Raw genomic sequence first — 15,143 nt, 5'->3', positions numbered from 1 at the left:
AAAAGACGTCCATGCCTATTATTTTACCCTTACAACAAGAAGACAACAGCATTGAAAGTGATTATTCGTCTGTAACTCTAATAACTCCTCTCTCTCTCTTTCTCTGCCGCCTTCTGTAAAGTAACTGAGCAAACCCCAGAAAATTTTAAAACGAAAAAAAGAGAAAAAAAAAAAAAAAAAAAAGGGGTGGGGTTTGATCTATTTCATAGCTTTTACTACTGACTCATTTGAATGAATTTAAACCCATAAATGAGTGTTACAGGCTCGTATGCACGTGGTATTATTGTCCACAGGGTTCAGATTCATCATAAAGTTGTGGGGTCGAGGTGGGTCTCCCACGCGCTCTTGTTGTTGCGTAAGGGGGTAAGTGGGATATGATCTTGTAGGAGATTGACAAAAATAAATTAATAAATAAATACAGGCCAAAAAAAAAAGGCAACAGCTTTGCCTTTTTCTTATAATATTTTTATTTTCTTGGATGACTTTCTTATTTTAGAAAGGTTTTAGAGATGGGCTTGTTGAGGTTTCTAAGCTGCCACGACAAGCCAATCATTCATAGCCTTTCGTTTCCCATTCTGTGGAATGAATATGGAAAGTTGGGAAATATTAAATTATATATATATGAAACCAATGTGTCGCATGTGTTAGGTGGCCATCTTAAAAATTATCTAACACATTCAATAAAGATAGGTGATCCAAATCAATCAACTTTCTGATAATTAATAATTTCGTGACATGAATAAATTATTTTGTACTTTATTTCCAAGGTCAAGTTTCCTACAGAAGTTTTTGGACATTGGCTTAAGTTAATTTATATCAAATGTCCTAAATGCCATTATACATTATTTAAATAAAAACAATGCATCGAGAAAGTGGGGTAACTTCCTTTTCACTAATTGAGCATTTTTTTTAAAATATTTTAACCTTATATGAGGTTAAAAGCGATGATTTGGTTTTTACCTTCGATATGCTACTTAACTAATGAAATATTTCGATCAAATATTTTTAATTCATATTAAACCAAATGACAAATATTCTAACTAATTTAGGTACAAGTTTGAAAAAATTTGTGTGTACGTAAATCATTTGAGTTGGTTAGATTTTGAAAGCCCTTAATATTTTAATTTTTCTCGTATTATTGTTTGTTAATATATTCATTATTACATTGTGACTTCAAATTTAGAAGAAAATTTGTTCAAATTATTAAAAATGAGCTTAAAGGTCAAAGGAATGGACCAATTTTTTGAAGTCATTTAAATTGATCGTTCCGAGAAAGACATGGGCCCACTTGGAGGTTATCTTCAAATCCTTCTCTAACATGATTATTTACACGTCACTTTTTTTATTTGAAGATGAACACGTAACCTTAATAGGAAAGGAAGAAAGACTTTTTGCAAGGTATTTCTATGGTGATTTCTTCTTTTGGCATACCTGGCATTTTTATTAAAGCACTTCGAAATTATTTTATTCTTTTGATCTTTACTTAATTTTGGGTTATTTTAGATTTAAAATCTTGAGTGTAGGAAGAAGAGTCGGCACAAACGGACAAAGATTTTTGTAGGGCCAGGACTTAGTTGAAATACCATGAATATCCTTGGAACCTTATTTCTTAAAAACAATACCCACATGTTATTTTTGGACAATATCGTTAGCAAAGAGTAAAAATAAAAAGAGGGTATGCGGCAAATGAAGAAGTGAGATGTGGGTGGGTGGGTGTGAAAGAGGGGGGAGGGAGAAGTGACTAGGAATTTCCAAATTGGGAAGGACGACTTTGCATTAAATTTTCAACCAATGCTTTTCACTAAATGGTGCTCATTGAGAGTCTCTTGTAGAAATAATAAAAGTGGGTAGCACCCATAAAGGTCGAAGAGGAAACACTTGCACCTAAATTGCTAAATAAAGCACAAGGGTTGGCCTTATACTTTTGGAGAGGTTCTTTCTCTTTACAGCTTTCTCTTATTTATTGTATGTTTTTTTATTAAGCTTTGTTGCTTGGGGATGTACTTTTTGGGGGGTGTCCTTTTCCTTTGGTAGTACAAAGTTTGGTTCTTAACGCAACCAATACTCTTCACCCAACTTCCAATTTTAGTGTATTTGATTTCTTAAGCTAAAGTTTTCTACTTTTCTTTATACTAAATCATTTACTCAGAATGCCCTAACAATTATAAGCTATGGTATCTTTTCACTTCAATGCATGTACCCCTATTATTGCAACCTTGAAAAGGCTAGAAAATGGGCAACCAGTTGGAACCCATGTTTGTATCCCTGATTTTGCAAGTTCGAAGAATGAAAATAAAGCAATTTTATGGAGAACGGTTTTCTCTGGATTCTTTGAAATATGCCATTGTTGGCATGTGTTGGGTTCTTCTAGACTCCAATAATGGGACATGCCTTGCCTCATGCTCTCCAACTACTCAATGGGAGGCCAGCCCAGACTGGTAGAAAGTGGAGGGGTTGTTTGAAATATCTAAAGCCTAACCCAAATGCCCCATTAGGCAATGGACCACAATTTTAGGGTTGGTTTTCAAGACTCCTGTTCATACATCATATGGTCCAAAATCAATTATCATTGTGGTCAATAATGGTTCACCTTAGATTCCAAAAGGGGCTAGGCAATATTAGCAAAACATGTTACAGGAATGCGTTGTCAGTTTCTGTCACATGCACCATGAACATGACTAGTGAGGGCTCTTCCATTATTACCATATCGTCCAGAAAGCTCAAATTCAGTCTTGATGGGTTATTTGGAATATGAGACAGTTGGAATTTTTAATTGGCGAAGAAGTTCTGGTGTGTTACTTATGGTGCCAAGATGTCTTCAATCCTCAAGGTCAATTGGGCGGGCTAAAGAGCAACATCGCATTCAATGAGAGTTTAAAGTGAAGATGACACATCACATTGAAGAAAGTAAGGCAAAGAATCAGCCCATTTTGATGGCTTCACTGTAACTTTTATTAAGTTTTCAAACAACCATTAAATGGAAATTGAATCAGTCCACTCCTCTGTACATAAAATTTCAAGTCATTCTTTGTACCTTATGACACTCGTAAATCTGATGAAGCCATTATTGCTACATCAGAGACTTTGGCACCATAATTCTAAGGACATGTATGAAGGGTAGACTTATCATCCTCCACCGCACTCATGGGTTTGCACTTGGACCACATCATTTGAAGCTTCCCAACCACAGACAAGAGAGGTCAATCAGACTTTATGGGAGAATGCAGCCTGTCAAACTGGGATTTGAGGAAAAGATATTCAAGGGCAAACTTCATTTTATGAACTAGCTATCATGGATGATGATTGTTGACTGCAAACGCAATGGAAAACAAGACTGAATCGATGATTTTCACGAGGGGAACAATACCCTTATATTACTGTCCGAAGTACTGCATTTTGGGGGCATAGTATAGAGATGTTGCCATATTGCACCACCAACTCATACGATAGAATGATATATATAAACATGATGTGCACTCAATCTTAACTTTCATGGGATGGAAAAAAATGTTCAGGAGTGGATACCTTCGAAGATTTTTCAGCACTGAACCATAAACAAGCTTTTGATTTACGATGTGGAGTTTCTACAAATCAGTCAACTTACCAGATCACAGTTCAGTATCGCATTCAGCCACTTGTGCCTTTTATTTAACTGCTGGAGGATACTACAAGTTTGATGGGGTCAGATGAAGGCTGAAAACAGATGCCATCAAATAACTCAATATACATAGGGGGCCAATCAGACAAACATGTCAGACTAATGTTAAGGTTCATTTTATTTCACAACAGAAGATTCAACTCTTTATTCTCAATGATTCAGAACTTGAAATTTATGCTAAATCCAGGTTTTTAAATATCTCGTACATTATTGTTATATTTACCTTCAAGACATATATATACAGATAGCTAAACCACCTTACTTCCAACAGTGAAATGGGGAATAACGATCCAAGAAAATCTGTGTACAAAACTGTTCTTTGGTGACTAACCTTCTAAATAATAATCTCTACAGCATTTTCTCATCTGCACAGAGGCTCAATGAGGAAACTATCTTTCCTTCTTTCTTTTCCTTTTTATCCTTTCCCTTTTTTTTTTCTTTTTTTTTCTTTCTTTAACCTGCATTTCCAACAAAAGAAGCAGCAGCAGAGAGAGGTATTTGATTCTAAAATTAAAGGTTTTATCCAACACCATAACCAAACCAGCCTCTGATTTTGGGACCAAAGTCATGAATGCCCCTGAGCCTCACATGTAGAACAGCTTTCTAATGCTGGATTAAACCAGCACCAGCAAAATTTGCACTTGCAATTCTGATGTATTCTTAGCCTTGCTTTGCATCTCTTCCAGAAACTTCTTTAAAGTTATGCAGTCTCTGGCCAATCAGATAACGCTCATTCCAAATGGCATTATGCATCCTAATGAACAAGGCATGGATTCTTTTAGCACAAGAGCACATGAAAATAGAGGCAAGGCAGCCCACCCAGGCAAAACGGTGGACAGCTGAATTGACCAATAATGGATACCCAAGCATGGGGAATAACCCTCTGGAAAACATGTAAGGAACACAGAGAGCTGTCAGCAGCTTCATCATGATCGGAATTATAATTTCCGACATCACCCAGAGGCCTTGCAACTGGGAGAAACCATCGTTTAGCACCCTCTCAAACTTTACTCGCCAACTCCTGTCCACAAAGAGCTCCTCATCATCTAGCAGTACCTATTTGACAGAGCAAAGGAGATCAAATTCATGATACAAAATGATCAGTTGGACTGTGTACTCTCCCCGACAACCGAAACTACAAGTATTTTTTGCTTCTAATTGCCATCTTTAAACAACACCTCACCATTTCCCAGACAAAGAAAGAGAAAATAATTCCCAATCTAACCACAACATACAAGAAGAAATCAATTGGGCAGAGGGGCCAAACAAAATATGTACCCTTGATTCTTGTTTTCTTAAATTTCATAATTCTTGTTTTGAGGGCACATCTATAACCAATCCTGTTAGACCATTCCCATGGTCATAACTGCAGCAGTGGTGAACACTGATGCAGTGTCCCACAATATAGCAGCAACAAGTAGATGGTTCCATGTTTGAGAACACCAGCACCAGAATATGATCATAGTCATCCAATAAAAATCCATACACCAGAAACAAGGATTCTAAGACAACCATGTCATCCATGCCAAGTTTATGGTGATCCTTTGCACATAGATGATATATGCAAAAGGACAGTTAGCTACAATCAGCAAAGCAGCCATCTAGGAGGTGCGCTAACATTGCAACTTCTTCACAAGCCTAATAACCATTCTTTCATAACTCCCTACATTTTTGTTAATGTAATATAATAATTAAAATTTCCATATTTTTCAAGTTATATATAAAAAGGATGATCCAAACCCACCAGACTAGTCCAGAACTTGAGAAAAATGAGTCCCAATAACCAGTCCTCATATAAGATAAACACTGGGCTTTCATCCAACGGCACCCGTATTGGTGTAACCACCACAAGCTCAAACAGCAGACCGATCAATACCGGGATGACAAAGATCTGAACATTATTTCAGCAGTTATAATGAAATAAAGAAAAAAAAATCAAAAGATTAGTAACAGACCAAAGAAAATCAATGGCCTACCCATATTGACAAAAGTGCAGAACTTTTGAGGGCAATGCCACACCACTTCCAAATTTGTTTTAAAAGAACCCCAGCTCTTCCTGTTTGGACATGTTGTACAACATACCTGGATCCAGTTATGACAGTCCGTATAATGCAATTTCCAAGAATGAATGCATATATATCTGTTAAAAGAAGTCAAAGAAAAATCAAAATCCATTCCACAAGCATGATAATGTGTTAAAGAAAATAGTACAAACAATGATCTTACCATTAAACTTGATGTCAAGAGTTACTGAGAAGAGAGGGAACTTGATGCCACGAGTTAGTGGGAGAAGAGGGATAGCATTAAAGAGCGCACGTCCAAGTGAAATTGGTACAACAATCAAGACCAAGTTAGATAGAAGCAGAGTTATCCATGCCAGCACCAATAACAGCAAAATGCGTAGAAAAAAGTGGTACCTGCTAAAATTTAACAATTCACATTTCTGATTCATAAACAGAGTGAGTGGCAATTGAAACAACTTACTGCTGGAAAAGTGCAGTAGCTGACTAAACATATATAAGAATGTAAAAAAATAGCAGCTATGAAAACAGACAGACATGCAGACACACATGTCAAATTCATAAACCAATATTTTTTTTTTATTCCAGTTAAAAAAAAAAAAATAGTATAGAACTCTAGGTTGAAGCATTATATGGATGAGACAACACTCAATGTCAAAAATAGATATTATGCACAAACGAAAGGAAAACTTGATTTAGTTTGGAGGCCTTCCCTTTAAAGGTAGTGAGGAACCCTTGAACCCTTGGATTCCTTCAAAGGTGAGTTTCTTCACTTGGGAGGTTTGTTGGGGAAAGGTTTTGACTTTGGATCAACTTTAAAAAAGAGGGTGGATTTTGGCCAACAGGTGTGTTTTATGCAAAGGGGAGTTAGAGACCATGGATCATATCCTTCTTCATTGTGACAATGCGAAATTACCATGGCAGATGGTGTTCTCCATTTTTGGTGTTCGGTGGGTTACTTCTGAGACAGTTAGGGAAACATTCCTAGGGTGACATGGGACTTTTATAGAGAAAAGTTAAAGCTTCGAGAGCTGCTCCTACTCACATTTTCTGGACGCTTTGGAAGGAAAAAAACAGGAGATTTTTTTATAATGAGGAATTGTCTGATCAAAGACTAAAATGTTTATTCCTAAACAATTTCTCTATGTGGGTCAAGGTATATATAGCGGTGGATATACGCATTTGATTAATTTCATAGCGTGGTTGGGTATTGGGTGAGGGAGGGAGTATATTTTTTGTACCCCCCTTTTTCTGTTTTTTGCTTGGTTTACTTGTATATGACCTGTATACTCTCACGCTCTTATCAGAAAAAAAAAAAAAGGTTGATTTAGTGTGGTTTTCATATGAAGTGAGGATGATTTGTAATAGCAATGCTTTACACCCAGCAAAGTTTGACCTCAACTCATGGAGACACTCAAAATGAATGCCATGTTTCACTTTCATCAAATCCCTTTCCCAAATTCTACCCTATCTTGAAAATTACCGATGCATGTCAACACTTACTCAGAATCAGCTTGTTCATCACCATTCTTTTCTTCAACATCAGAGTTCCCAGATGCCCATATGCCTAAATTTGAATCTTCAGCACTTGCAAGTGCACCTAGATCCCTATTTTGTTGCCCAACTTCTTCATGTAGTTGTCTATCATGTTGTCCTTGCTGCTGCTCTGGCACTACATCCGCATTTTCCTCCATGCCATTGCCCTCAGGTCTAGGCAGTAAGACATCAGTTAAATCAAGTTCCCGGCCAACAACAGTAAACCACTGGCACAGAAGGGTTTTAACCGTTGCTCGCAGCTTAAAATAGCGAGTAGCCCATGGGATGCAGATATGAAACAGAAACCTGGTTGTAAGTGGATCTGACAAACTGCAGAGCAAGTGGACATCAACGTGTTAACCAATAGGAGACATAAAGAAAAAGGTGCACAACTGACAAAGAAAAGCTATAGGAAATGGAAGGAACCCATAAAACATAAGCTAGTAACTTACGAAAGATCAAGTGGAAATAAAGAAGGTACAAACAGCACGGCTAATCTGACAGGTAAAAAGAACAGCATCACAACCAAGCTACCATGAATACCAACAGCCAAAAGAATGTTGCCAGCATGCTTGTGCACTGGGTCTTCAACCAAACTGTGGAACAAAATGTAAATGGGATCTGCTAGATTTTGAAGAAAGTTCAAGACTCCATTATGCAAGACCTATCAGAAGCAGGCAATCTGAAAGGTCAGACATCTCACAAGAAGAAAACTGGTGATGAGAGAAATTGAACATATGAACGTGATTAGACAATGCAGTAAACCATACCCCTTGAAGAAGATTCATCGAAAAACTGAATTGTAGCATGTAGAGAATTCCAGCGATCCAATGATAGAAGGAGCTTGCTGCAGGATCCTCTAAAAAGAATGCAACCCTCTGAACAATTGTCTTCCCAAACACCCTTAAGGTGCAAATATCCAACCAACAGCCACATATCAAAGGGAAAAACCCAAACTTAATCACCAGAATGAAAGCAACCTTAGCCATAGTCATAAAATGCCTTAAGACTGCACAGAATTTTCTTATAATGGACAGGACTGCCTCTGCTATATAAGCAATATGAAATAACCTCCCCCAGTTCAATCGCTGACCTCGAGAATAATGAATCAAGAAAAGTGGCCCAAGGCAAAACAAGAAGAACAATAGTATAAACATGTAACCTATGGCAAGAGTCATCTCATTAGACAAGTGAGATGTTCTGATAATTTCTCCTTTAAACAGGTTTGCTGAAAGTGTTTTGCTAATTATATTTGAGACATCTTCCAGTCCAGTTGAGTCTTCTTTCAACATCCCCGCAACCACCGCTGTTACCTGGTTTTGCATGTCATCTCTACGACTTTCCAACGATGAATTTGCATCAGCGCCTAATGCATTATTTGCTAAGGCATGAGTTTGAGTTGGTGGAATGACTGATGATATAGCAGGAATTGTAGCAGAGGAGAAGAGCCATAATAGATGCAGAGAGAAAACTCGTCCCAAGGAAAGGGGGATAAAAATTACAACAATAAGGAAAATTGTGTTCCTGAAAAGAACCTGCAGAGAATCATAGTTTTTCAGCATATAATATCTAAGCTATACACTACAAACAATAAAAAACTAGACAGCTGCAACAGGTATGTGTAGAATTATGAAAGGCTCAATACCTAGGAAAATATTTTAAAAAATAAAATCATGATTTAGGCACAATATAGTTGCCCTGAATGAATAACAGATCAAGAAACGATAAAACATGGGAAAAGAATTTGCATACTCACAGAAAATGAATTTTCAAGTAAACGAAACACAGGGACCCGTATGCGTACAAGCATATCAAACGGAAAAAATTCTATAATTCCAACACCATTCGGTCTACCAAACATCCGTCCAACATGATCTTCAAGTTGAGCTGCCAGCACCTCCAACCAGGCAGCTACATTTTCTGCATTTCTTCTACCTATTTGACCAGCCCCAGCAATGCCTTCACCTCCACCAACAAAATCTCTATCAGCATTGTCAGGAGGCCTTCTGGCAGCATGAACACCATCTCTGCCCCCATTTTCTCCCTCAAGGTTCTGTCTTCTTAGGTCCCACAGATGAATAAAGAAATCTCTCAAAAATGTGAACCCATGAAAGACAAATTTAATGATGCCAGAAAGTAGATAGCCATGAAAACAATTGATAGCAATCGTTTTAGTAGATATATGACTTGAGAATAATTTTTGGGCTTCACTTAAACTCCTCACAAAAGCTAATTGCCATATCCAATATGTACCAAACGAAATTAGCAGGAAATAAACAGAAAATGAGAAGGCACTGTGTAGAAAGATTTGCAGCACATCAAACACTTTAATGTGATCACAGTTAAGAACTCTCTGAGAGGAAGCCTTGCTGGTGCATCCTCGGCATAAATGGGGGAGAACAAAAACATATGCCTGCAGACCTGCAATTTTGTCAAAAGCATCATCAAGCCTGTCTACTGTAAAAGAAATAACATTTTTTTCCTTAACCAGGTGAGGAAACCTAAAGTAAACTAAAGCACAAGCTGAAGATGCAAATTCACAGCTCAATACATTAAATCAACGAATTTTATATTTACTTTATTTTTATTATTATGATTTTTTTGCTCATTTTAAATAATGATAAACAAGGGCAAATAAAAATTACAAGATGGTGACAGCAACTCATTATTCAAGAGAATGCTCCATTCTCCAGCCTTGGGCAACAGAGTAAAGGAATTTTCCTTTGAGATGTCTCAACTTATGGCAGCAATAAACCTCAAATATGATCATCTAGTAAGCAAATAGGGTGAAGGAGATTATGGAGATGCTATGAGCCACAGTGGTCCACATCAACAAGCAGGTAGAGATTTTGTTTGAACCAAATATGGTAAGCTTGAGTTTCCTCACATCCAACTGGTAAGGTCTATAAATGCAACAGATTTTTCTCTTTGAGTAACACAGATGATGTGGACAGGGTTTATATTGCTTCCATTCATTTGGAAGGAAGGGCCCATGAATGGATCAAGGTTATGAAGTCACCAAGTCATATATTGGGTGGGAGTCTTCCATTGAAGATGTTATCAGTCGGTTTGGTCCAGGTAAATACGATGATGCTTTAGGACAACTTACTAAGCTGAAGCCAAAGAGTACTTGGAGCAATTCAAGTCCCTCCTAGGTCATGTCCAAGGTCTACCTAAAGATTTCTTTGTGAGATACACTCCGAGTGGTTTACAAGTGGAAATTCAAAGTAGTGTTAAGATGTTACAGCCCATCACTTTAACTCAGGCAATTGGACTGGTGCGCCTTCAAAAGGGAACTATGAAAGCTATAATTTGCAAGGCTCATAACTCTTTCAAATCTAGCACACCTACATTGAGTAAATCAGCACAAACCAACAAAGTCCCCCAATCAAGCCAATTTCACAATTTGAAGGCAAGGGTATGTGTTATAACTGTGATGAAAAGCATGAAGTTGGACATCGATGCAATAATCGCCAGTTAAATTTAATAGAAGGTGAAGAAGAAGAATGTAATGTGGATAATGAAGATTCAAAAATTGATCATACAGAAGCAGAAGATCCAGTGATTTCCGTTCATGCATAGGCCAATTCTAATGTCTACCACACTATGTCACTGAGTGGGTACATCAAACAAAAGCCAATGACTGTCCTTATTGTCTCAGGCAGCACACACAATTCCTTGACCCAGATGTAGCTAAAAGAAAGGGTTGTGTTGTACAACAATCCAACACCCTTTTGGTGGTTGATGCTAATGGTACCAAAATAACAAGTTCTGTTGTGTGCCAACAATTGCAATGGACCATGCAAAGCTTCATTTATGCCATGGATATGAGGTTGCTTTAGGAGGGTGTGACATGGTATTGGGCATACAATGGCTCTCTAGCCTTGGGACTATATCATGGGATTTTAAATATCTTCACATGGAATTTATGCTAAAGGGCCATGTGCCATGAGGAGCCAAAGCTGGGCTATAAGAGTAATCAATGCTGCACAGATGCAAAGAACTTTGAAGCAATCAAGTCATGGTGACTTGGGGCAATTGTTCTCCATGCCATCCCATTCTACAAATCCTTACCGACCAAATACCAGCCAAGTTACCTTATTATCCACCCAAGTCTCATTCCATGACACTAGCCACCCAGATTTACTTGTTGTATTGGAGCAATTCCAATCCCTTTTTGTTGAGCCAAAGGAGCTTCCACCCACTAGAACCCATGACCATCACATTCCATTGAAACCTGGTTGTTTCCTATCAATGTATGACCTTATCGTTATCCATATGACCAAAAGAATGAAATCGAAAAGATTGTGAAGAAATTGTTAGCAGCTGTAAGTCTTTGCCCTAGTCTGAGCCCATTTTCTTCTCTAGCTTTGCTGGTTAAAAAAGAAGGATAACACTTGGCGAATGTGTGTTGGTTTCCAAGCCTTGAATCAAGATACCATCAAGGACAAGTTCCCCATCCCAACCATTGATGAGTTGTTGGTTGAACTTCATGGTACAGAATTCTTTTCAAAGTTGGATCTTCAGGTTAGATACCATCAAATAAGAATACACCCTGATGATGTGCATAAAATTGCTTTTCGGATACATGAAGGTCATTACGAATTTTAGTTATGCCATTCGGGCTAACCAATGCACCCTCTACATTTTAAAACCTTATGAATGAGGTCTTCAAATAATTTCCTCATAAATTTGTGCTTGTGTTATTTGATCATATATTAATATATAACCATCGTTGGATTGATCATACTCATCATATCAGCATCGTGTTAGGCATATCGAAAGACAAACAGTTATATGTAAAGCTGTCTACGTGCTTATTTGGCTAAAAGAAGTAGAATATCTTCGCTATCTCATCTCAAACAAAGGGGTAGTTGCAGATCCTGCTAAAATTGCATGCATGGTGGATTGGCCAAAGCCTGCCTCTCCTAGGGCTTTACATGAGCTTTTGGGATTAACTGGTTATTATCGCCAATTTGTTCAGGATTATGGAAAGATAAGTTAGCTATAAACCATAATGCTTAAGTGAGATAATTTTAACTAGACTCTTGAAGCAAAACAAGCCCTTCACTCGCTCAAACACACTAAGAGAACGACACTAGTTCTTGCAATGCCCAATTTTGGTAAGATTTTTGTTGTGATATGTGATGCCTTTGTTATCGGATTAGGTGCAGTACACATGTATGAAGGAAGACTCATTGCCTTTGTAAGCAAAGCCTTATCCCTTCAGAATCAACCCCTTTTTACCCCCAAAAACAAGATGTTTGTGATAATTTTTACAGTCCTCAAGTGTGGGACAGCACTTTAAGGTCAAGACAAACCACTATAGCCTCAAATATTTGCTGGAACAACATATCACTACTCTTGTGCAACATAAGTGGCTATCTAGACTCATTGGATTTGATTTTGAAATCTCATATCGTGGTGGTCAAGAAAAAAAGGTAAGAGATGGGCTATCTCAACAATTGGAAGAATGCATGTCTATCACGGCCTTCTCCACGCCTACTAAAAGTGGATGGAGACATTACAGCTTGAATGGGCTATTGCTCCAAAACTTCTGCAATTGATCATAGGAATAGAAACTGACCCATCAAATTATCCAAATTTTACATGGGAACATGGGTAATTAAGGTTCCAAGATCACTTATGGCTCAGGAAAAATTCTGCCCTCAAGGAATCCATTCTCCAAGAGGCTTGTGATATTCAAAGTGGAGACCATTTAGGTGTTTATAAAACTCTCCATCGGATATGACGAACTTTCTATTGGCATGGAATGCATAAGGATGTGTGCAAATATGTAGCTAATTGTGACATTTTCCAATAAATCTAGAAATGTTGCTGCACCATTACTGTTACAACCACTCCCAATTCCGAAAAAAACATGAAGTGATACATCCATGAACTTTATAGAGGGACTCCCACAATCCCATGGAAAGGAAGTAATTTTTGTTGTGGTGGACCATCTCACTAAATATGCTCCCTTCATGGCCCTAAGTCATCCGTACACTGATGCCAAGGTTGCACAACTCTTTATGGAGAATGTCTTCAAGCTACATGGGTTGCCTAATACAATTGTTAGTCCAATTTTTACAAGTAAATTCTAGCAGAATATATTTTTGCCTCGAGGAACTAAGTTGCAGATGAGTTTGACCTACCATCCCACATGGATGGACAAACTAAAGTAGTTTTTTTTTTATAAGTAATGGACAAACTAAAGTAGTTAACCATCGTTTGGAGCAATATCTATGTTGTACATAGGTGGTCATCCTACGAATGGTTCAAATAGCTTTTACTTGCAGAATGGTGGTATAATACTTCATTTCACTCCACCAAAATCACACTCTTTGAAGGTGTGCATGGAAAATCCCCACCACCTTATATTCCACATGTGAAAGGAGAAGCACTTGTACCCACTGTAGAAAACACCTTGCTAGCTCGTGGTTCCATGATCTGTCTGCTCAAAGAAAACCTCTACCAAGCACAATATCAAATGCAACAAATTGCTAATAGAGAGTTCAAGGAGGGTGATATGGTCTACTTGCATCTCCAACCCATTCCTGGTCATAAAGCGTATTGGTAGAGTGACCTATGAACTTCAACTTCAAGAGGGATCCCAAATCCACCATGTATTTCATGTTTCTTGTTTAAAGAATAAAGTGGAAAGCACAGTGGTTCCATGGAGTGCACTTCCTCCTCTAGATGATGAAGGGTGATTGAAGGTTGAACCAGTTGCCATTTTGGACCATCGGATGATAAAGAAAAACAACCAAGCAATCACGCAATTATTGATTCATTGGTCTATCTCATATCCCAAGGATGCTGCATGGGAAAATTTTACAAGATATCCAGTATCATTTCCCTCAATTCAAGCCTTGAGGACAAAGTTAATATCAAAAGGGGTGGATTGTTATGTGATCACTAGGGAAGTGGAGGCAGAGAAGCAAAGAAAGCAAATAAAAAGTAATCATGGACTGTGGAGCATAAAGTGAGAAGCATAATATTTAATCAGGGGATTAGAGATTAGCAATTGGCTTAATTGTAGGGATATTAGCATAAATAAGGATGTGCTTCTCTATAAAGGGAAGGGAGAAAGGAATTATTGGGCATCCAAAAGAACTTCTGAAACTTGACTCTCTGGATTTTATTCCTACCAGCAGTAGGAATCTGTTGTTGCTATCTTCTTCCTAGTCTTATCAGATATCATCAAGCATGTTTTGAAACTTATTAAAAAAAAAAAAAAAAACAGCATGTTTTGAAAATCAATCCACTTTCCACAAATTAACATCACAATAACCCTAATATACACCAAAATTCCACAAGCGAACGGCTAAAAGAGAAATACAGTGCGTGTGCATATACACGGAATTAGGGCAAATGCTAGTGTACCTCACAACGGCGATTTTTACTACGGTCAAGCCACTGAAGGAGGCAATCTTCGTGAACAAATTTGATACTGCCACGACAAGCACACGGGTAATAGAGAGGGTTATCAGAGTCCCCAGAGTTTCGACAAATTCGGCACACGTCCTCGTCCTCCTCATTTCTATCTTCACTATCGGAAGCCAGCGGCGGTCCGGCGATTTCCATTGTCGCCGGCGCCGACAGCAACAGAGGGTTAGGGATTCAGAGGAGGTTTCCCTGTAAGACGAAGCGGGCAGGAGAGAAGAGTCGATCGATAAGACTGCGATCACCTCTTACCCGGCGCGCGGACGGAAAAATAATAGAATTTTATTTTGCCAGTCTTTAAAGCTCTTCTATTAATTAAGCTGCCGTTGGATGCGGTCTTATTTTACTCTTTTTAAAATTAAAAGAAAAAATATCTACGCTTTTTAATTATGTTTTAACTTTTTTTTTAAAAAAATTTATTCAAATATCCTCACGCTATATTCCAACAATTTAAATTATTATCTTAGGTTTAATTTCTCATA

The 15,143-nt window shown here is 37.9% G+C and overlaps 1 protein-coding gene across 1 annotated transcript; it reads right to left on the bottom strand.

Annotated features, from left to right (window-relative positions):
• Positions 1–3,752: 3,752 nt before the first annotated feature.
• On the bottom strand, positions 3,753–14,935 carry LOC117918464 (probable E3 ubiquitin ligase SUD1). The gene is given in 10 exon segments (XM_034835148.1): positions 3,753–4,714; positions 5,403–5,549; positions 5,635–5,798; positions 5,885–6,078; positions 7,183–7,545; positions 7,668–7,879; positions 7,986–8,750; positions 8,972–9,537; positions 9,540–9,636; positions 14,602–14,935. Coding segments are annotated over 10 exon segments (3,105 nt in total). The 5' UTR covers positions 14,803–14,935; the 3' UTR covers positions 3,753–4,318.
• Between the last annotated feature and the right edge of the window lie 208 nt (positions 14,936–15,143).

This window comes from Vitis riparia, chromosome 7 (genome assembly GCF_004353265.1).
Source record: "Vitis riparia cultivar Riparia Gloire de Montpellier isolate 1030 chromosome 7, EGFV_Vit.rip_1.0, whole genome shotgun sequence".
NCBI lineage: Eukaryota > Viridiplantae > Streptophyta > Magnoliopsida > Vitales > Vitaceae > Vitis > Vitis riparia.
Note: the sequence above shows the minus strand (reverse complement) of the source record. Positions and strands in the feature narration are given on the sequence as shown.